This window comes from Vulpes vulpes, chromosome 13 (assembly GCF_048418805.1).
Source record: "Vulpes vulpes isolate BD-2025 chromosome 13, VulVul3, whole genome shotgun sequence".
NCBI classification, from domain to species: Eukaryota; Metazoa; Chordata; class Mammalia; order Carnivora; family Canidae; genus Vulpes; species Vulpes vulpes.
The window spans coordinates 127,394,709-127,415,688 of record NC_132792.1 but is presented as its reverse complement, the minus strand read 5'-3'; the positions used below and the strand labels follow the sequence as shown (position 1 = coordinate 127,415,688).

At 40.4% G+C, this 20,980-nt stretch overlaps 2 protein-coding genes across 3 annotated transcripts in view; both read right to left on the bottom strand.

Annotated features, from left to right (window-relative positions):
- OPN3 (opsin 3) overlaps positions 1 to 20,980 on the bottom strand; it is a 47,959-nt gene extending 26,979 nt beyond the window's left edge. Inside the window, exons 1-2 of one of the 2 annotated variants that reach the window (XM_072732888.1) lie at positions 20,498 to 20,980; positions 10,994 to 16,506 (exon numbers count right to left, since the gene is read on the bottom strand). In XM_072732888.1, coding sequence (XP_072588989.1) covers positions 16,466 to 16,506; positions 20,498 to 20,870 — 414 coding nt within the window. In that variant the 5' untranslated portion in view covers positions 20,871 to 20,980 and the 3' untranslated portion in view covers positions 10,994 to 16,465. Of the gene's footprint in view, positions 1 to 10,993; positions 16,507 to 20,497 lie in introns of those variants that run through there. The other variant, XM_026003382.2, reaches the window with a different exon arrangement.
- Positions 10,994 to 16,170, bottom strand: CHML (CHM like Rab escort protein). Its single transcript, XM_072732887.1, has one exon. The coding sequence runs from the start codon at positions 16,168 to 16,170 to the stop codon at positions 14,215 to 14,217; it is 1,956 nt and encodes a 651-aa protein (XP_072588988.1). The 3' UTR covers positions 10,994 to 14,214.

The following is a 20,980-nucleotide window of genomic DNA, read 5'->3' as shown; positions in this document are numbered from 1 at the left end:
AGCTTTAAGTGTGTGTGTGTGTAAGTAACTAATCACAAAAAACTGTGGTATTATACACCTCAGGACCATGAAAGGAGAATGAGTAAAAAAGATAATAAGCTTCCAGAATGTGTTAGGGACCAATATAGTTGTGTCCTGGGCAGTGTGATGATGGGACAAAATGCTGGAGGTTTTTTTTTTTTTTAAATTTTTATTTATTTATGATAGTCACACACAGAGAGAGAGAGAGGCAGAGACACAGGCAGAAGGAGAAGCAGGCTCCATGCACCGGGAGCCCGACATGGGATTTGATCCCAGGTCTCCAGGATTGCGCCCTGGGTCAAAGGCAGGCGCCAAACCGCTGCGCCACCCAGGGATCCCATGCTGGAGGTTTAAAAGGCACATTTGGGAGGTGGGCATGTAAAATAAAACCCAGCTCGGTGACTACTGTTGAGCAGTTTGGATAGGCAAGGAAAAATCATTTTCTTGAAAGTCTTAGTCATCCTGGGCTGAGAGTGTCAAATGGAAAAAGTCTAAAGAAAGATTGGAGGTGGGGTAGGGAAGCTTTACAGATCGGAAGCATTCTGCTTAAGGCCAGGACGCTAACGCAGGTGCTCCCCGGGCTGATTTCCAGACCCATTCATATGCTACTGCCCCCAGCTTCTATCCCACATTGTCCCCTTGGGCTTCATATGGATTCTCCCTTGATGTTTAATTTAAACCTTCTATATCTGAGCAGTGAGTCTGTCTCCCAGGGTAGGAATAGTGACTCCAAATGCCAGCTCTTGAAATAGCTACAAATGAATCTTCTGGGAAAATTGTTGAAATGTGGATTCCAAGGCCCTACCCTTGAAGATTCTGCTTTAGTAGGCTTGGGATGGAACCCGAGAATCTGTATGTTTAAGAGACTACCCAGACAATTCTGACCAACTGGTAGGTCTAGATAAAAATCAAATCAACTTTAATATAATCTTTCTGTGGCTATTTACTCATTTCTCAGGTTTTCCTCCAGAACAAACACCAGTGGGGGAACAGAAACCACTACTTTATTTCACCAAATGATATTCTGCAGGGACATACAAAGCTCCAGCTCTGAGGAAGGGGCTTGTCTATGTTGTATGGACAGCTCGAGTTTTCATCAGTTTACTCACCTCTAGCTTAATTCCTCTCTGCCCTTGTATTTTGCAGTTCTGCTGCTTCCTATGTCCCAGGAAGCTGTCATGATGCCATGTTTCCTAGAACCAGGTACAGCCTGGTGGAGAATGGCTGAAGGTGATGTCATTTGACAAGAAGCTTTTATAAATCTGACTAAATTAAATGACCTTGTACATGTGAAGCTGGTCCTGGCCTCACCAGTTACCAAGACTCCAGAACCGGTTAGAAGCTAGAAGTTTATTGGAAAGACATGGGCAGTAGTTACTTCACAGAAAGGGAAGCAGAGAGAAGACTCATGTTACTTCCCAGGCAATTTACCCATATTAGGGAGGAGCAGAGTGAAGCCTGGATGCACAAGAAACTGGAGGCATATTCTAGGTGAATAAAATAAAATTATTTCAGGACGAGTCACAGCTTAAAAGCAGACAGGTCCCATACCAGGAGCATCTAAACCTTCCTGAAATATTTAAGTGGCTCTAACCTGTGGGGTCCTGAGCTTATTGCTGGGGAAGCAAAGTCATCAGATATGGCCCCTGATGTAAAGGGGAAAAGGCAGCCTGAAAAGACAAACCAAAATATAAAATTGTGTATTTGACATTCCAAATGAGACATTCAGACTTAAGTGCCATAGGAGCTCAGGGAGAGGAAAGATTACCAAGAACCTGGGGGGTGTGTGTGTGGGAGGGGTGCTTTATATAAAGGGCTGGGACTGAAACATAATGAAAAAAAAAACTTTGAAAATTTACCCAGCATACACCATGTCCACTGATGCCAAATTTACTTATATACCCTAGAGTGATGCTGCCCAATAGAAGTATATGAGCCATATATTATTCATGTTTTTTTAGTGGCCACATTTTTAAAACAGATAAAATTAATTTTAATGACATTTTATTTCATCCAATATATTTAAAATACTTCAATTTGTAATCAGTGTAAACTTATTCATGAAATATCTTGTATTTTTTTCATACTAAAGCTTCAAAAGCCAGGGAGTTTCTTACACTTATACATCTCAATGTAGACGACCTACGTTTCACAGGCTCAAGAGACATAGAAGTAGCGGTTATCGTGTCAGACAGCATGGACCTAGAGAAACTCTTGTATGTTGAGTAGAAAGAGATGTATACTAGGATATACTTTGAGTCACTGTTTATTACAGTGAAAAACAGGAAATAACCAATGTCCACCCAAAGGGGAAATGGGTAAATAAATCTCGAGCAAAGAAACTGAAACATTGCTTGGTTTCATGTTACATTCATGTCTGCAGTGATCTCCCGGAGCAAGGAGATGGAGTGGAGAGAGATATGCATAGATATAAGTTTTATCTTCAATTTTCAATTCTTTGAAAATAAAAATGAATATAGGAAAGTTCATGTATGTTCACTGTGGGTGGCAGGTACATGGGCACTTCTGTGACATTCTTTGCACTTTTCTGTATTTAACAACCTTTAAATAGTTTACAAAATGAGTAAAACTCATGGAGGATATAGAGGTAGCAAGGAGTAGGCATTCATAAAACGGGTTCTTTAAACCAAGAGCAGAATAGGGTGGTCCCAAGTCAAGACACAGCTGGGGGTGGCAGCTAGACCATAAACTGGTGAGGATGACCCAGGAGGGAGAGAGAAGGTTCCCTGCACATCTCTGTCACAGCCTGAGTCCAATTTGGCCAACTCACTGTGGGCAGGCAGGTGTTGATGGGGGAAATGAGGGAGTAATACTTTGGAAGGCACAGTGATACTTACTGGGTCACCTTTTCAACTACCTGTCCCTGGGGTCTCTGGGGTCGTCACGTTTAGCTAAGCTACACCATACTGTTGCAGTCGCAGCATCTACTCTGTTTGGCCAAACAGCCTGCAGGGCCTTTCATACTAGCCCCTCATGCAAAGGCAAGCCTTACAGAGTATCCTGCAGTCACAAGCAAATGTTATGTTCCCCATTGGGCTTTTCCCAACAGCCCTTATAATCAAGCCTAGTGTACCCCTCAGACAAGATCTCCACGTAGCATACTAAAACCTCACTCCTTTTGGTTGGATTGACCAACTTTCCCTTGGCCCAGGAACCTTGAAGCATTCTACCTATGGACCCTAACAAAAGCATGCACTCTGGGTCTTGTGTCTCTGCCTGTATCCTGCCTTGACTCCTAGTGAGATCCCTCTCAAGGTGTACCATGTACCTCTTCCAGGACTGTGAATAGCAACTATCTCAGTTTCTCCTGGGATCTGTTGCTGAACCCTGATTTACCATCCAGCACCCATACTCCACTTAACAAATGTTAATTTAATGTTATAATAAAGTATTAGGGGGAAAAAAACCCAGCTCTGCTCGGTGGTGGGAAATCTGGGCCCATGGGGGCTTCCAGGGTTAAAGGAAACTAATGAAGTGAAGAAAAATGTTCAGAGAAGATGCTGAAGATACAGAAGAGTTTGCTGCTTATGAGGGGAGGTTGAGCACACATGGCAGAAGCTCAGAATTGGATCAGATCAAGAAATGCTTTGAGCCATAAAGATGTGAGTCATCGTGGGCTGAAGAGGCTTTCCCTTTTGGCACCAGCTGACCTCGCCAGGGATGTGAGGTATGATGGGATTTGCTGTGATCATCAATGGGGTCAAGAGGAGGTAAAGACTGCTTTCAGAGTCTGATTCCTGGATGATTTGCTTGCTGTTGTGTTGATTTCAGAATCAACAGTGCTCTTAGATGTCACACTACAGATCTTTAGATTACTTTCAGATTTTGACTTTTCTAACAAGGCTGTGAGGAGAGATGGTATGACATAACCATCAAGGGTGCTGGGTTCAGGCTCTGAATCCTCCACTTTTTATGAAACCTTGAACAAATTAATCTCTTGGTGCTTTACTCTTTTTAACTGAATAATGGGGCAATAGTAGTATCCAGAGTTGGGAAAAAGTTTAAGAGTTAATACACATGAAGCACTTCTAACAGTAACTAGCATGTGGTACACACTTAATAAGCATTAGCCATGGACATTATAATCCATTAGCGATAAATTTCCCTACATCTATGATTACCTCCTTAGGATAAATTCTTGGCAATATAATTGTTGGTTAAGAAGGTACACAAAATTTTAATGTTCATAATACAACTTACCAAAACATACACCAGAAGATACATTAAATCTCCCCTACTGTATCATCAGATACTTGTTTTATTCCCAACTTATGTCACAATGCATGATAACCCACCACCCACCCAGCAATCAATTATAGTTGCCCCCTATATACTCATCAACCCAGAAAGCAAGAGTGGTGCCTGGTAATCTGTATTTTAAAGACATTTTCATTTGATTCATAGTCTAGTTTAAAACTATTGTTCTAGAATTTTATCAACCAATAATTCAATCAATTGCTAAAACATTCACTTACCCAACCCGTTTGTAATACCTACTTTAGACCAGGATCTTTTTGAAACTCCCTTTGGCTTCTAGAACCCTTCTCATACCTCTTTTCCTACTTCTATGTCACCTTTTTTTTTTTCTTCCTTTAGGGAAAAAGAAACTGGATTATTTCATGTAACTGAGAAGTCTATAGTGGCACTGGCTGCAGGCATGTTGTCCAATAGAAATATAGCACAAGCCATGTAAACTAGGGACCTGAAATAATTAATCAAAGTGCCGTCTCTCTCCTTCCATCATTCGCTTGGTTGCTCCTATGTGGCCTAATTCTTAGACGGACTCTCCAGTAATCAATGTACTGGCAGTCTCTGACACATCCTTGAGGTTTAACAAGCCCATGTATACCCAGGAATTCTAGAAAAGGAATCTTCCCAGTCTGGGACTAACCCAGGGGCAGGAGTTACTACATCAAACCCAGCAGAGTGCCATATTTGCATTCCCAACATGTCCCTATCTACCAGCTCCTTCTCACATCCAATAGTGCTGCAAGAAAGCAAGAGAAATCAGAAGACAGTTGAGAATCAATCCAATCAATCACTGAGTCATGATTTAATGTGTCTAGTCGTTCTCAACTCTGTCCTCTATCCTACCTGCTAGGACCCCAGTTCAGACTCAACATCTCTTGCTCAAATCTTTCAATAGCTGTCTGGTCTCCTTTCTACATTTTTGCCACTCTTGGATTCCCCCTCTATATATACCTAGATGTAGCCCATTTTCTTGTTTAATGACAAGAAATGCTATGCCAGTAGGACAAAGTCAAAATTTCCTTGCATTAATGTTCACAATAGCCAAATTGTGGAAGGAGCCTCGGTGTCCATCGGAAGATGAATGGATAAAGATGTGGTCTATGTATACAATGGAATTTTACTCAGCCATTAGAAATGACAAATACCCACCATTTGCTTCGATGTGGGTGGACCTGGAGGGTATTACGCTGAATGAAATAAGTCCATTGGAAAAGGACAAACATTATATGGTCTCATTCATTTGGGGAATATAAAAATTAGTGAAAGGGAATAAAGGGAAAGGAGAGAAAATGCGTGAAAATATCAGTGAGGGTGATAAAACATGAGAGACACCTAACTCTGGGAAATGAACAAGGGGTAGTGGAAGGGGAGGTGGGCAGGGGGTTGGGGTGACTGGGTGATGGGCACTGAGGGGGGCACTTGATGGGATGAGCACTGGTGTTATGCTATATGTTGGCAAATTGAACTCCAATAAAAAAATTTTTAAAAAAACCCTCCCTTGCATGAAAAATCCTCTAAGACCCTCCAGAACTACCTCCTGCCTCCTGATCACCTTGCACAACCAACCAAACCTGTTTGCTTTTCCTTAAAACCTACTCCCAATTTTGGTTAAATGTGTTCCACTCATTCAAGTACTAATGCTGAAATTTTAGTCATTTTCAGCTCCTTTTTCTACTTATCCACAGCATTCATTTTCCAGGTCCTACATTTCTATGTCCACATTTTTCTCTGCCTGTTGCATTCTCACAACCTTGCTCTGCCCAGGCTATACCAGCTATACCATTTCTTCCTCCTTCCCAGCCATCTGCAGCATCTTTGCACCTTCCCAGCTTCCCTTCACATGGCCAACATCTATGCTTTTAAACACAAGCCTTACCTTGAAAAACTTCAACAGCTCCTTTTTATCCACTTAATACACGTCTCCTGGTATTTAAGACTATGATAATGAGTATGGTTCAACATGGCTGATGTGCTGGGCCCTACCCCTGTGCCCCAGCTCTCCACACCAGGTCACTGCTCTAGCCATGCAAACAACCTCAATGCCCCCATGCCTGTTTCTGCTCTTCTATGTAGAATGTTCTCCATTTTGGCCGCCCACAGACATCCTACTCAACCTTAAGAGCCCCAGCTTTTTCTTTCATGAAGGCTTCCTAGATTTCCCTAGTAAGACAAAATACTCTGTGCATCCACTGAAGTTGGTCTATATCACAAAAATGATCATGGTCTAATTAATGGAGTGCTTAATGTGCACCAATGTCAGCCCCAATGAAGTGGGAGTTCCACTACTTATCAGTTCTATATCTTTGATTTCTCATCTACATGTGGAACATCAATACCTGCCTCATCAATACCTATCTTAAAAATGAGATAATATGTATAAAGAAATTAAAACAGTTCCTGGCACATGAGCAGTTACTTGTACCTGGACTTGCTCTGAGCCCTCTCTGAAGACCCCACGTCACATCCCTGTCGCAGCATGTGGTTCTGGAGTCGGACTTCCTGGAACTGAGGCCCAGCTCTGTCACTTACCAGCTGTGTGGTTTTTTTGTCTTCGCAGTAAGTTTTCCCATCTGCAATACGAGGATAATAAGAGAACCTACCCAACTGGGCTAATATGAGGATTAAGTAAGATAAATACAGCAAACACTTAGAACAGTGCTTGGCATGAGGGGAGTGATAGCTACACTGACTAAGTCTGCATTCCCAGAGTCTAGCACAGCAACTGGGGGACAATGTTCAAGAAATGCTGCATTGTACTGAACCCTATGTTTCTCTCTGCAGTGCAATTTACGTAAAGTTCTTCCCTGCATTAAGAATACTGACCCATCCCATTGTAATTTAGGTATCATCTATAGACAACCTCTGTTTATAAAATGTCCAGCTGCTACATTGTCTCATTGCTTGGTGAACCATTAGTGAGTATGATTGTGGATACAACTCAATTATGGGTAGTTTATTTAGTCTTGGATTGGATTCTCTGAAACTCACAGGGTATTATTATATACATGTAATTTGATTAATCTGCCTATAGCCTGTCAAGAGAAAGGTACCCCTCCAAAAGAAATGTATATTAAAATATGTTTACATTGATTTTGAGCTAGATTTTTGCAATATATATATAAAGATATGATCTAGAAAGATAACAAGGAAGTATTAACAAAAAAACACTAAAATAAACAAGACGTCATCCTCTCATTTCTAGAAATGCTTTGCAGTATTCTATTTCTGGATGTAATGAATTTTTTTTTTAAACCCACGAAATATCTAATCTATACTGACAATTGGGGCAGGATGAGATACATTGCCTAATTCTCTGAATTTTATTTTGCAGTTTGAGTTATCATAAAGCTTCAGAAGGAAGTCACTGTTGATAATTGAGGGAGGCAGCATGTAGGGGAGCAGCCAAGACAGCAGTTCCTACCAACAATGACCCTGTTGAAGAAGCATGTATACTCAGATGTTGAGAAAAAAGGTAAAAGAAAGAAAAACAGATTCATTATAAATATTCAAAACTTTAAAGACAAGTTTCTCAACCTTAGTACTATTGACGTTTGGGGCTGGATAATTCTTTCTTGAGGGGTGCTGTCTTGTGCATTGTAGGATGTTCAGCAGCATCCCTGCCCTCTACACACTAGATGCTATTGGCACCCCTTGCTAGTTTTGTACTTTTCACATCCAAAAATGTCTCCAGACATTGTCAAAATTCTTCCAAAGGGAAAAATCACCCTGGTTTGAGAATGAATGCTTTGATGGGAAAAAATTAGTAAAAGTATTAGGTGGAACATTTTACAAATTATTTAAATGTTCCCTATTTTTAAGTATTTAAAAAGAACCCGGGACCGTGGTTCTGACATATATTGGCCCCATTGGTCCTCTGTGTGGAATGGGGTGATGAAGGTAAAGGGGTGACATGGAAAGATGTAGCACAGCAACTGGGGAACATCCTAAAGCTAAGGTGCCAGCTGGCCTTTCAACCAGCAAATCTGTAGAGCATGTAGAGTTACAGCACACTTAGACTTTGTTTTAAAGGAGATTATAATCTCATGACAAATGACTTCTAGTGTAGTTCACACCTGTTGCTTTTTCTGTTTAAGAAACACCTGGTTGATATGTTTCAACAGAGGCCATTATTAAGAAAGGAACAGACAAACATACAGCTCATTTCTTGTAGTACTTCACTGAAGTCATTTTGGAAAATTAAGTTAAATTAATTGCCTAAAGACAAGATTCCCTGGTCTTCCTTAGCAGGATATCCCCCTGTCCCAGATTCTCTTTATAATGGTAAGATAGATGCTGAAATTGGGATAAAAACTTTAAAGTTACACATAATGATGAAATTAACTTATAATGCTGAAAAAAAAATACTTCCCCATACTGCATTAGTAATATTTGTTATTTTGAAGTATAAGGGATGAATAAATAAAGGAACAAATAAGTCTCAAACAGACAATGGGGTACTCCAGGGCTTTAATCATATGCTAAGTAATAAAAAGAACTGGCAGTAATGTGCCCAAAGATTCCTATTTCTTTAAAATTAGAATGTGCCTAAAGATTGTCTCCCAACTGAACTACAAACAGGTATTTTATCTTCCTATCATACTTTGTCAACCCTGCAATTCTGAAGCCGCTCATGGTTTCCTCTGATGATGTACACACCTTTATTCATATTAGGTGTTCAGAGTATGTCAAGGTTAAATACCTATTTAGCAACAGGAAAACGTCAGAATCATAGGACAACAGCAGGAACCAGCAGACACTGCCTATAAAGAAATGAAGCTCTTGAAATAAATGCTGGGATAATGACATAGTCTGCTTTGATTTCGGGTATGACCTCAAATAATCAACTCCCTTTGGCCTCTCCCAAACCATTGAACCCACTTTAATCACACAAATCTTAATTTATTGGAAGAGTTTTGCTATTTGTTGAAAAATATATGTACTCTAAAATTCTAGGAGCCACTTTTATTAAAAAGTAGTGGTTTCTGTGTGACACACTCATACATGCAACACACAGCTCTGCTGACACGGAGGCAACCTGGCAGTTACACTGCAATCCTCATCAGTGGATTTCCATACTTGCTAGGGGTGGTGGTCCAGGTCACTCACTCAATTCCTCCAAGTCTTACCTCAAAAATGGGCATAAATACCTGCCCCTTCTTACCTGACATAGTGGTCCTGAGGTTCATGAAAGGAAATGTGGTTGTCAAGAGAAAAGGCATTGTTCCTACCAGTGCTGTGGCACAACTGCTCTCATAACATGCATGTTAGAGTCCAATTCTTTCAGCTCAGTCAGGGTCTTTGTTCATACCTTACAGAGAGCTGGCCGTACTGTGTCCCCTGCTGTTGAAATGTGAATACATTAGATTAAGAGAGTAAGAACTATACTAGACACAATGCCTCTTTATAATGAAGGTAAAACTGACATAAAAATTTAAAAATCTTCCGAGGAAGTAAAACTCATCCTAATCAGAATTTCTTGGCCTTGGAACTTCACCTTCTGTTTCGTTTTGGTTTAAATCTTTTTTTTTTTTTTTTTTTTTTTTTTTTTATTTACTTATGATAGTCACAGAGAGAGAGATAGGCAGACACACAGGCAGAGGGAGAAGCAGGCTCCATGCACCAGGAGCCCGATGTGGGATTCGATCCCGGGTCTCCAGGATCGCGCCCTGGGCCAAAGGCAGGCACCAAACCGCTGCGCCACCCAGGGATCCCTCGTTTTGGTTCATTTACACTACTGACACCCTGAGCTCTCAGTGTCCTGGGTCCCTGGGATCCAATCTCTTGTATCTTCTCTTCATGTTTTCCCCCAAGCAACACAAAAAACCCCTTTGATTAATGTGAGAAACTTAATTAACTGAATGGCAGCTGAAATAGACTCCAGAAGGTACCTTTTAACTCTTACGCTACTTGTTTCTGACTGCAGTACAAGCCTTGGACACCCTTGAAAGGAAGGCTGTGCATCTCAAATCAGATTTCTTGTTTCTTTTTCTTTTGGGGGAAGGGTATGGTGGTAGTTATAGTAGGGAGTATAAGGGATGGAAAACATCTTATATTCTCATTAAGGTAAAAAGGCATGTTCGTTCTCCAACAGAATGGTTCTCAGGTACAGAACTTACTCGTTTTCTCTTTTGAATTCTTAGAATGTCAATTCATAACTCACAGTTGATCTTCAACTGATATTTGAATTCAGTCACCTTGCTTCAGACCTGTCAGGCTGACAGGAAGAAAGGTCTCCTCAGACCTGAGATCCGTCCTTAGCTGGTCTCCCTGAGAACACTCCTCAGAGGCTTGGCTATGTCTATGAATCCAAATCCATCATTTTCTTGGCCTCCAAGACTCCCAAATGATGACTGTATTCCTGGGTTTGGGGCCATACTTTTTAATTAGTATGTAGTATTTTCATACTGATGTCCTAGGATGCCTTAATATTATTTCTATTATTTCCACCACTGATTCTGGGTTCTCCATTTTTCTTAAAAGTGGCTGTCACAATCTACCTTATTTCTTAATGCTGGGCAACTGAGAAAAGATACAAGATATAAAATCCATCTTAACCAAGAAGTCCTTTCCATCAAAAGTTGTGAAATTTTCTGTCCACATTTTTGGAGATTACCTTTTGAAATTAAATTTTCTAAAATACTATTTTTTAATTTGAAGAATCTTGTTTCCAACAAAGTAACTTTCTCACCAATTCAAGTAATCACTTTGCCAATTATTCTTTTATTTGTATTATACACATCAAATTTTACAGAAAAAAAGAACCCCTTATTGTTAAACTCTAATTAATTACGTTTTCTTCTGATTCTTTTCAATGTAGACACCTAAATTTTTACACAAATATAATCAGTACATAAAATGTTTTAACACTTTTTAATCTCATTTAACATTTTTCATACAATTTCACATATATCAATATCATTTAATGACTACGTAAACAGTCTACAACAGCAATACCAATACATCATAATTTACTTATCCATTTCCCAATTACTAGACTTTTTTAAAACCCGTATGAATGGAATTGCTAAAAGTATCTTTGTTCATGTAGCTTATTTTCTCTTCTAAATATTTTCCTGGGTGTATGCTGTTCAAAATGACTTCATCTAGCCAAAAAATAAACTGGTTACAAAGCTCCTGTTATATTCATCTAAATAGTTCTTTTAAAAATTACTAAAATAATATTGCTACTGGTAGAGACACATGAGCTTTAAAATGTTAATAGCATAAACTACATCAAAGTTGTTACAATTTGTATTTTTAATACTAGGAAACCTGAATATCATTTTAGGAATTGACTTTTATTTGTTATCTTCTCATGTGTACTCTATCCTTTCTTAAATTTGCTTCATAAAGAGTAGAAACTTTATGGTTTTGCATCTCCTTTTAAAAAAAATATTAAGCACTTTATCCATGTAGAATGCAAGTAGCTTTTTTAAATCCAATCTCTTCTTTTTTTATCTTTTTCCTATTTAGTGTCCAATTTTCATTTTTCTTTAGTTGATTTCACCTTCCTTGCCAATATTTTTCACTGCCATAAAGCTCCTTTAGTAATACTGGGATGGGAATTGTAGTATTTTTATTTTTACCTTTAAAATCAACATTTTAATTCATACAGAATGAATTGTCTTATCACATGTAAAGTGGGCCTAATTCTTTTTTTCATACGGACATCCAGTTAGTCTTTCCACCAGTAGTTATCACATAATTATTTCTTTCCAACTGGTTTATTAGTCTTAAGCTTCCTACATAGCATAGTATATTTAAAAAGGTTACTTTAGGATTTAAAGGGCAAGACTCTCATTTTTTTCCTAAGTTAAAAAGATAAATCTATCTTTCCTTGCCTATTTTCTTGATTTGCCACAATTCTGTCAAATTATATAAAATATCAGTAGGAATGTTAAGCAGAAGTGTAGTAAATCTACCTATTAATGTCATCTAGTGGCATTCCTTTGGATATGATTTCAAACACATTACATAACAATCTTCACAAAAATTCTATTCTATTTCAAATATCATTTGTTTTATAGATGGTGCAATTATTTTGATAGGTTTAAACCTTAGGATATAACCAATAAAACCACTTTGCCATTTTAAAAAAATGCGTAAATATTAATACCAAGTCATGATTTCTCTATTTTCAATAAGCTGTAAATTACTTAAATCTTTGTTTCATTTTCCTCACATATAGAAGAGCAACAAAAGACTATTCATAGCTTATTTTGGCCTAGTAACATCTGTGTATTTTTAGAACATGTTCAGATCAAAAGATAGGTTATTAGAAAGCATTAGTTTGTTAAAAATTAGCCAAATTCTGCTTCCCATGAGCTACTTACCTCTAAAGTGTATTTATTTTTAATTAATCCTAATTGTCACATTTCCTGATCTGAGAATAAGCTAAAAGACTAGAGTCTGTCTACTCTGCTTCACTGGCAACACTGCATGAACTTTCATAAGCAGCACCTGCATTCTTCTAACAGTTAATGTTAGCGGAAGGACTTTAAAACTTGGATCCCAATGTTGGCTCTTCTACATACCAGACCCTGGACAATTATTAATACTCATCTTTACTCTTTACCTCTTCTTTAAAAATGTATTCAATACTATCAGCCTCAAAGCGTGGTTGAGAAACTGTAACTAGAAAGCAAAAGTGCCTAGCACATAGTAAATGCTCTCTTCCAGAACAAAAATTAGCTCTGGAGGGCTCCCTTCTATAGGATTACCATTCTGAGGAACAGAAAACAGGAGACTGAAGGGGGCATTTTACCTCTTCTGACAACTCCACTGTAGTACAACAGTTTTGACTTCTGCTGGTTCTGGAAAAAAAGGGTTTTGATCTCTAGATAACAGTTGAGAGGCAGAAGTGATCACAGAGGCATTTACCTCACTAGTTTTGAGGTGGGACAAAAGGGAGGGGACATGGTTAAATCCTCCTTTGATTGACTACTACCCCTGTAGTCAGTGCTGTAATTAAAGTGGTAGCACCAACAAGGTGATATACCTCACACTAAGAAACCTTGGGAAATCTATGGAAGGCTTTGAAAAGCCATTGGTATCCCAGGTTAGAAATGCCTCACTCCATTTCTTCTTAGGAATTTCAAAACAGCCAACCTGAGGTACCTTTTCTTGGGGAAATATATATATATATTTTTTCTCTTGACCTGAATTAGTTGTTGGAAGTTCTTTTAGGTGCCAGCACAAGGCTCTGCAGGAATTTTCTGAAGTATTAAACCAGAACTAACCTTACCCTTAGATTTCCTTTGGGACAAACTTTCCAAGAATGAGCTCTTCAATGACTAGATGAACTGTCCAACACTTTTTGTAATACAGAAGACTGGTGGTGTCACTGCCTTGTTGCTTGTAAGGGTCAAGTAGGGGAACTGAACTGCACAATGTGTTGTAAACACTACACCTTCACAAATAAAGGATCATGCAAAGCTAATCTTTTAACAGTTGGCACTTGCATAAGTTGCTATTGCTACCACCATGTCTGTACATTTGTATTATATACAAAAGACCCACATAATGTATTCTGTGTGTTTAACTATTCAGACATGGTAGCAACTGTAATAATTACAAAAGTAACTAAACTATTCCTTAGATATTATTGTTTTTATAGACTAATAAATCTGAAGATCATTAGCAGACATGTATTACCTCCCAGTATGCACAGTTGTTAATTTGGAACCCACACTTATATATACTCAATACTAAAATAGAGCTAACCTTGTCCAATAATCAATCAGTTGCTGATAAGTTAACAACATCCCGTGACTGAATGTCTCAAATAGAAGTAAAGACAACATCTGCATAGCACTCATCATATAACCAATTCTTATTAATCACATAGGAAATGGTTCTTTAAATGAAAATATTCTGATGTCAGGATGAAGGCCCAAAAGAGCATTTCCGGTTTGCTCCTTTCTAGTTTTGATGGTGGTTCTCTGGGCTTTCTGGGTTTTTATTTTCCTCAGAGGAGTCTGGTTTGGCCATGATTATATTATTGGTTCCAAGAGCCTCAGGTTGCTTATCATCACCATCAAAGATTATATCTTCTGGATTTGGAGGTGGGGGGCAGAAGTCTTCATTGGGAAAGATCTCCTGGAAAAGTGTTTCAGCTTGCTTGACTGCGTGCTCATTTCCCAGTCCGCAGTCAGGCCCAGAGCAGACATAAACATTGGAAGGTAAGCCATTATATGAGCTTCTGCTGATTCCCGAGGAATCTCTCATATTAAAATAAAGAGCCCACAAGAGTCTTGGCTTTGTGAGTTCTTCCTTGTCTATTTCTGTTTCAGTATATGGGGTGAATAATTTCTTCACTACTGACTCTAAGTCTTCTCTTGCTGTTTTAGAAGATGAACAGGTCAGATGTACCAGATAGGTGTCTTTCATGCATGTCATGGTTGAAGAACATAATTCAGTGACACGAACAGCACATGTTCCTGATTCCATTGGAGGCACTATCAAAATGGAAATTTGCTGATCTGAATCTGCCTTCTTGAGTATAGACTGATCTGTAATGAGCACTGCCCTGGAGATCTGCTTATATTGCACATTTGAGCATGTTTCCTCAGAAAGGTAACTATCCTCCACAATAAAATATTTAGCATTTATTCTTTGATCTAAGTGATCTATAATTGCTTTACATCTTCCAGATTCTTTGTCAACTATAAGGCATTGAACTTTATGGCGAAGACAATAGATTCCACCAAAAACTGCACACATCCTGCAGAAACACTGGGGAATTTCTCCTTGGCCATACAAGGGAAATAAAAAGGGAGTGTTGCCAAACCGTCCAAGACACCGAAGGAAGTTTTTAGTTGCTTTAAGGCCATCTAGTGTGGTGCAAGAGGACTCTGTCATTGCAATTGAGTGCAGCACAAAATGTTGGAGGTTGGGGGTTAATTTTTTAGTTTTTAAGTAATCTGAAAATGAGCAATGCACAAAAGCTTGGTATTGATCAGGATGTTGTTCATAGTCTAAACAAAATGTAAGAAATTTCATCAGTATCCTCTTTTCAACCATAGTGAGTTCTTTGCTATTAAAGACATCTGCTCTGGAACAAGGCACCTGTTCTACTTTTCCCTCGCGAAATGCAAGAATCCTAGTGACGTTTTTAAATTCTGCATAACGACTAACATTTGATTTGATTAAAAGATCGATTAGCAATCCTTGAGAATACAGCAGCTTTGATACCAAATCAATATTAAATCTCCTGCCTTCTTTAACTATTTGGGAGTAAGTAATCCTATTTCTCTTTGGTTGATCAGTATTATCTTCCTCTATAGGTTTGTTTTCATCTTTATCTCCACCTGAAGCTGTGTTTATACAGGTTTTATCTCCACAATATTTTTCTTCTGCCAAGATGTCCTCTACATCAGTTACTTCTAGTGAAATCTCTTCATCACTTTTTGGAGTGTCTTTGGCAGGCGTTTCAGAGCTAGTAACATGTAATGAGTTTGTTTCTTCGGACAAGCACACAGAATCCAGAGGTTTAGATGTTACTGAGGAAGGATTTTTCTGCAGAGCACTGATCTCTTCAATATTGTCATCCATATCCTGACTGGCATAACAGAAAACTTCTATGTGTTCAATGGTTTCATCCTTCTTGCGAAGAGCAATGGCTTCTTCTGTTTCATGCACCAGGCCTTGCCATGAAGCAGTGCTTTCTTCTGCATTGTCACCGTTTTGCTGATGCTCCTTTAACCAGGAGAGCAATCCCGAAAAGCTGAAACTTGCCCAGTTTCCTCCATAGTAACTTCTTGAATCAAGATGAAGAACCCTCTGACCACTTCTTGAACATGCAGCTGCCAGGATGGATTCAGGTAGACCTGTTCCTATTATGACCACATCGAACTCTGTGGGAAGACTGTCCGCCATTCTGGGAGATAAAGCGTCTGGTGACAACCGTCGATAAAAGAAATGTGTGTGAGTCAAGGCTGAGGGCTCAGCGGAGGTGTGAATATGCTGTAATAAAATCTCTCCTTGTGATACTCCAGTTCATCCCAGAAGTCCTGAGGTTGCAGGTCCTAACTGTTTAACAGTTACCCTTTCTTAATATTGTTTTCCTTATAAGTCAGTAGCATAAAAATAGGTAAGGTATATCTAATCACATCTGAGAACACTAAAACGGATGTGTGGTTTTCATTCCTGCATTTCATCTTAGCAGTAAATGTCAAAATGCATCACACATGCATTTGTGACTGGAACTCTTCTCTGAAAGAAGAAAATTCAAGAAAGAATACAGTTGTAAACAATATTAAGAGAAAAATAATTTCATGCAACAGCAATTACAATTACTCCATTGGAGTCTGACTTGTTATCAAGACATAAGCCTCTAGGAAAGCAAGTCATTAAATGCTTTCTTACATAACTTCTAATTTCTCAAAAATGGACAAAAGAGATTTACCCCCAAAAACACGCAATAATGAGGAAGGGACATCATGATGTCCCATTAAGCAAAGGATTTCCATAATATAATTCTGTAACTTTTGCTTTTAATAAAATATTTGAACAAACTATACAGAACTGTGAGCTTAGACTATAAGAAATGTGCGGTTCCACCATGTTTATGGAAACAGACTACATACTATGTGCACACTGTCATGAGGAGGAATATTTCTGCAGCCAATTTAGCCTGTGGGTGATTTTAGAACAGTTGAATGAAAGATATTTCCATGCCACAACCACCTTTAGGATCTCGTGGTAGCATCATGAGACCATTTCAACTGAATTAACCAGCCAGATTATTGCAAAAGGATTAATTCATTAAAACAACTGGCATTTTGAGATATTTAGGTGCTAACAGGCCTACTGAAGGAAATAGGCATTTTTAACAAATCTTCATATGAATGTACATATGCACGTGTGTTTTTTTTTTAGGTTTAAGTTAAAACAGAAAATTCCTACCTTTGTAAGTTAAAATATCTTAACATAAAAAATACCTACTTCTAAAATCCAAGAGAAAAAAAAAAATCCAAGAGAACACAGGGTGACTTGCATTTTGCCAGACTCTGGCTCTATGACCTTGAATTTCTGTATCCCAAGATAAAGGCCTGTCTCAACATCCTCTGCTAAGATTAACACGTTCTTTGCTGTTTTTTTGAAGGGATAGGAGGTAGCAGTGTAGAAAGGCTCTCCTGTTAACTTCTGGCATAATACTGGTCATATACCACACACACAACATTTGTGTGGCACTAGGGGCGGCTAGAGGTGCAACAGCTAAAGGGGAGGGGGGCTTGAAAGGCATACTCACCTGAAAGTCTTTAGGCTAAAGCACTATACACAGCAAGTGAAGGGCGCCTATCAGCTGTCATTGTGCAGTTAAGAGGGAGAGTTCTTGAAACTCTAATTTTCCCTATTATCACACTTGCTGAAATCTAGATCAGTACTACCTGGGCCTGTCTAGGGTAAGATGATGAATTAGCCTGGACATCCGTAAAACAAACCATTCAAATGAAAGTTGGATTAAATTGACTGGCTCCCTGAACCAACTGACTGGTCAGCTTAAGTGAAATGGCCATCTTAAAAGTCCTGTCTAGTCAAAGCCTCAGCCTCAAGAATATCAGAGATTCTACTTGTTTTCAGCATTCCCTGAAAAAAAACAGGAATTGAGCACTGAATGAGGCAGTTGCCTGGCCTCCCCATACACATATGTAAGTATGTCTGCATTACTTATCCTGCCTTCTTCTAGCAGGGTGTGCGGAGGAAGACAGAACCCAGGAAGGTATACAAAGAAATGTAACCGCAGCATGGGGTTTATTCTTGGCTTAGGAGATAGAGCAAAGGATACAAACTGTAAGTGCAAAAACCAGGCACCTTCTAACCTACAGATGTCGAGTCCTCAAAATATTAAGCACATAGGACAGAACAATCTTAACACTTAGCTCACTCTTCCATACAAGAGATAACAAAACTGAACAAAACTGATGGCAAGAGAGATTGACTGGGAAAGTCCACACAGCAGGTTAGCCAGGTGATAGAGTAGAACCCACTCTCATGTCATCAGACCAGTGCGCTTCCCACCTGATGGGCAGCCTCTCCAGGAACCTCTGGAACAAGCGGCCTCTTTGAAATTGTTAAATTTCATCCTCCTTCAACACTTCACGGTTGGCTAGTTCTTGTTCAGGGATAACTACAGGGGAAGCATCTTCCCTTTCTTCAACTATAACCCTTATCTGGAAGCACAATCCTTGGAATTTACTTCAGGCAAAGAAATTCTTAATCTTGGCTAAGCACTTTTCAGTTCCTTCATATTCCCACTACTGACTTGTTTCCCCGGGCTTAAACAAAGTCTTTGAATCTCTTACCCCAGAGTTTCCACCTCTAATTTAAAAACAGGGATAAAGTCATGGTTGAAAGCAGGAACTATATGCCCAGAGAAATAGAGAAACAGAGCAATTGTCAGGCAAAACACTGTGTGGTGAGCATTTCTAGCAGTCTTGGAAAAATCCCTTCCGACTAGAATGGGACTGAGCAGGGAGGAATGAAGGAGGAGGAAGCAATGGAAGGAGACACAGCAGCAGAATGAGGTCATAGAGGCAAAGATGAGGAAGAGGGTGAATGCTGGTCCTATTAAAGAAGTCAACATACCCTTGTTTTTAAACCCCCAGGCACAGAGTCCAAATAGAAACAGAACTGCCCAGCACAGAAAAAGCACTTCTTGAAAATACCAACTTTCACTTCTGTGATCAAACACTTGTGGCCCACCCCAGGGAGCATTACTGAGGACACTTCAGGTCTAAGCTTCAATCACCCTCCGTAATTTAAAACTTAGCCCTGCCTTAAAAATTGCCTGACAGGTATTTTAAATTAATGTAGAGTATAAGCACATAGCCGTCTATATCCCCACCTACATACACTTAGAAACCCAACCCAAGTTTCAAATCTTTGTATAAACAAAATTCTCAGATTGCTTAGGGGGGGTAGGGGAGTAGTATTAGAATATTAGAATCATTGAGTCAATGAAATAAAGGAAACCATGATTTCTATGACACTTTTTTCTTTCCTTCAAAATACCAAGAATGAATTATAACAAATATCATCATATTTGGGTTTGCCACAACATAGGAGGTTGGTAAGACAACTTCCGATAATGCTACAAAGATTTGTGTTCTCAAATACGTGCTAAGATAAAAGCAGTAATAAATTAACATTACATTTCAGGATTATTTTTTTCAAGGAACTTTAAGACCTGAAAAATACACATCCCTATTTCACATCTTGTGCAAATTAAATTCCTGGAACACGCACAGAAAGCTAATTCCCAAGCTCAGAAAAAAAAAAAAAAAAAAAATCACACTTTCAATGATACATTGAGTGGATCATCCTTCAAAATGTCAAGTCTCAGTGAGACTTGAACCTTCCATAGGATCAAGACTATTTTGAAACAAATTTTCAATTAACAAACAAGTTCTACTTTAATGAAATCTCCTGGCTGCACAGCTAATTATTTGACCATCTAGGGTGGGATTTTCTGCTGTAATCTCACCTTAGATTTCGGGTGTGCTGGAACCACTGAGGAGGAAAATATAGTAAAAAACGGCTTATGGGCCACATGCCGATTTGCACTCTTGAGACCTGAATGAAGCGCTTTCACTTCCTAGGAAGCATTCAAAGCATTCAAATGAGCAAAATTAAAGAAAACAGAATTGCACACTGCCACTCTGCCACATTTCTACTTCTCATTTTAGGAAAGCAAACAGTATCGAATTAGATCTCTTCGCATCACCCTCTCCAGCTTTCATGAGTTAGTCACTCTTTTCCTCGAATCTGTTGACTCTACAGCCCCTCGTTTCTTTCATCAAAGTGTAAAGCCGCTGTTTCGTGCCCTGCCGAACTGTATTCGGGGATGAAAACAGAAATGAGATGAACTGGACAGCGGATGGAGGGCGTCGGGCAGGACCTGGGCCGAAGCCGGGCTGGGGGTCAAGGGGGGGCGGCGGGGAGAGGAGTGGCCCCAGGGGCAGGGCCCAGGCCGCCGGGGGCGACAGCAGGCGCAGTCGGAAGGAGGCAGGCCAGGCAGCGTGGGGGGGGGCGAGGGCAGGGGGGGAGGAGGGCAGGGGAGGCCTGGGCGGGGGCGCGCGGGGAGGCCGCCCGCGGAGGAGCAGGGGCGCAGCGCGATGGGCGGCGGGGGACGCGCAGGGAGGGCGGCACTGCAGGCAACGCCAAGTTTCAGGGGAACGCTTCCCCTCCCGGCCCGACTCACCGAAGAGGCTGCTGCTAAACCCGTCCCACACGCAGCCCACGGTGTCCCAGACCCAGCCGTTCCTCAGACAGGACACGAAGGTAAAGGTGACCCCGAAGAGGGACACCAGCAGGTCGCTGAGGCTGAGGTTGACCAGCAGGAGGTGGGTGGGGGTGCGGAGCCGCTGGAACTTAGAGTAGAGGACGAGCACCAGCAGGTTGTTGCCGACGCCCAGCAGCCCCACGGAGCCGAGCAGCAGCGCCAGGCGCTCGTAGGTGCCGGGGCTGAAGAGCGGCGCGGGGCTCAGCGTCCCCGCCGGTCCCGGTCCCTCGGCGCCCGCGGCCCCGCCGCCCTCCCAGTGGCCCTGGCCGCCGCTGCGGTTCCCCGAGTACATGGCCCGGCGCCGGCGCGCGCGGCGGAAGAGGCGCTCAGCCTCCCGCGACGCCCGCGGCGCGCTCCGCACTGGGTGGGGCTCCGGCTCGGCAGCCCTCTCGGGCCATTGTG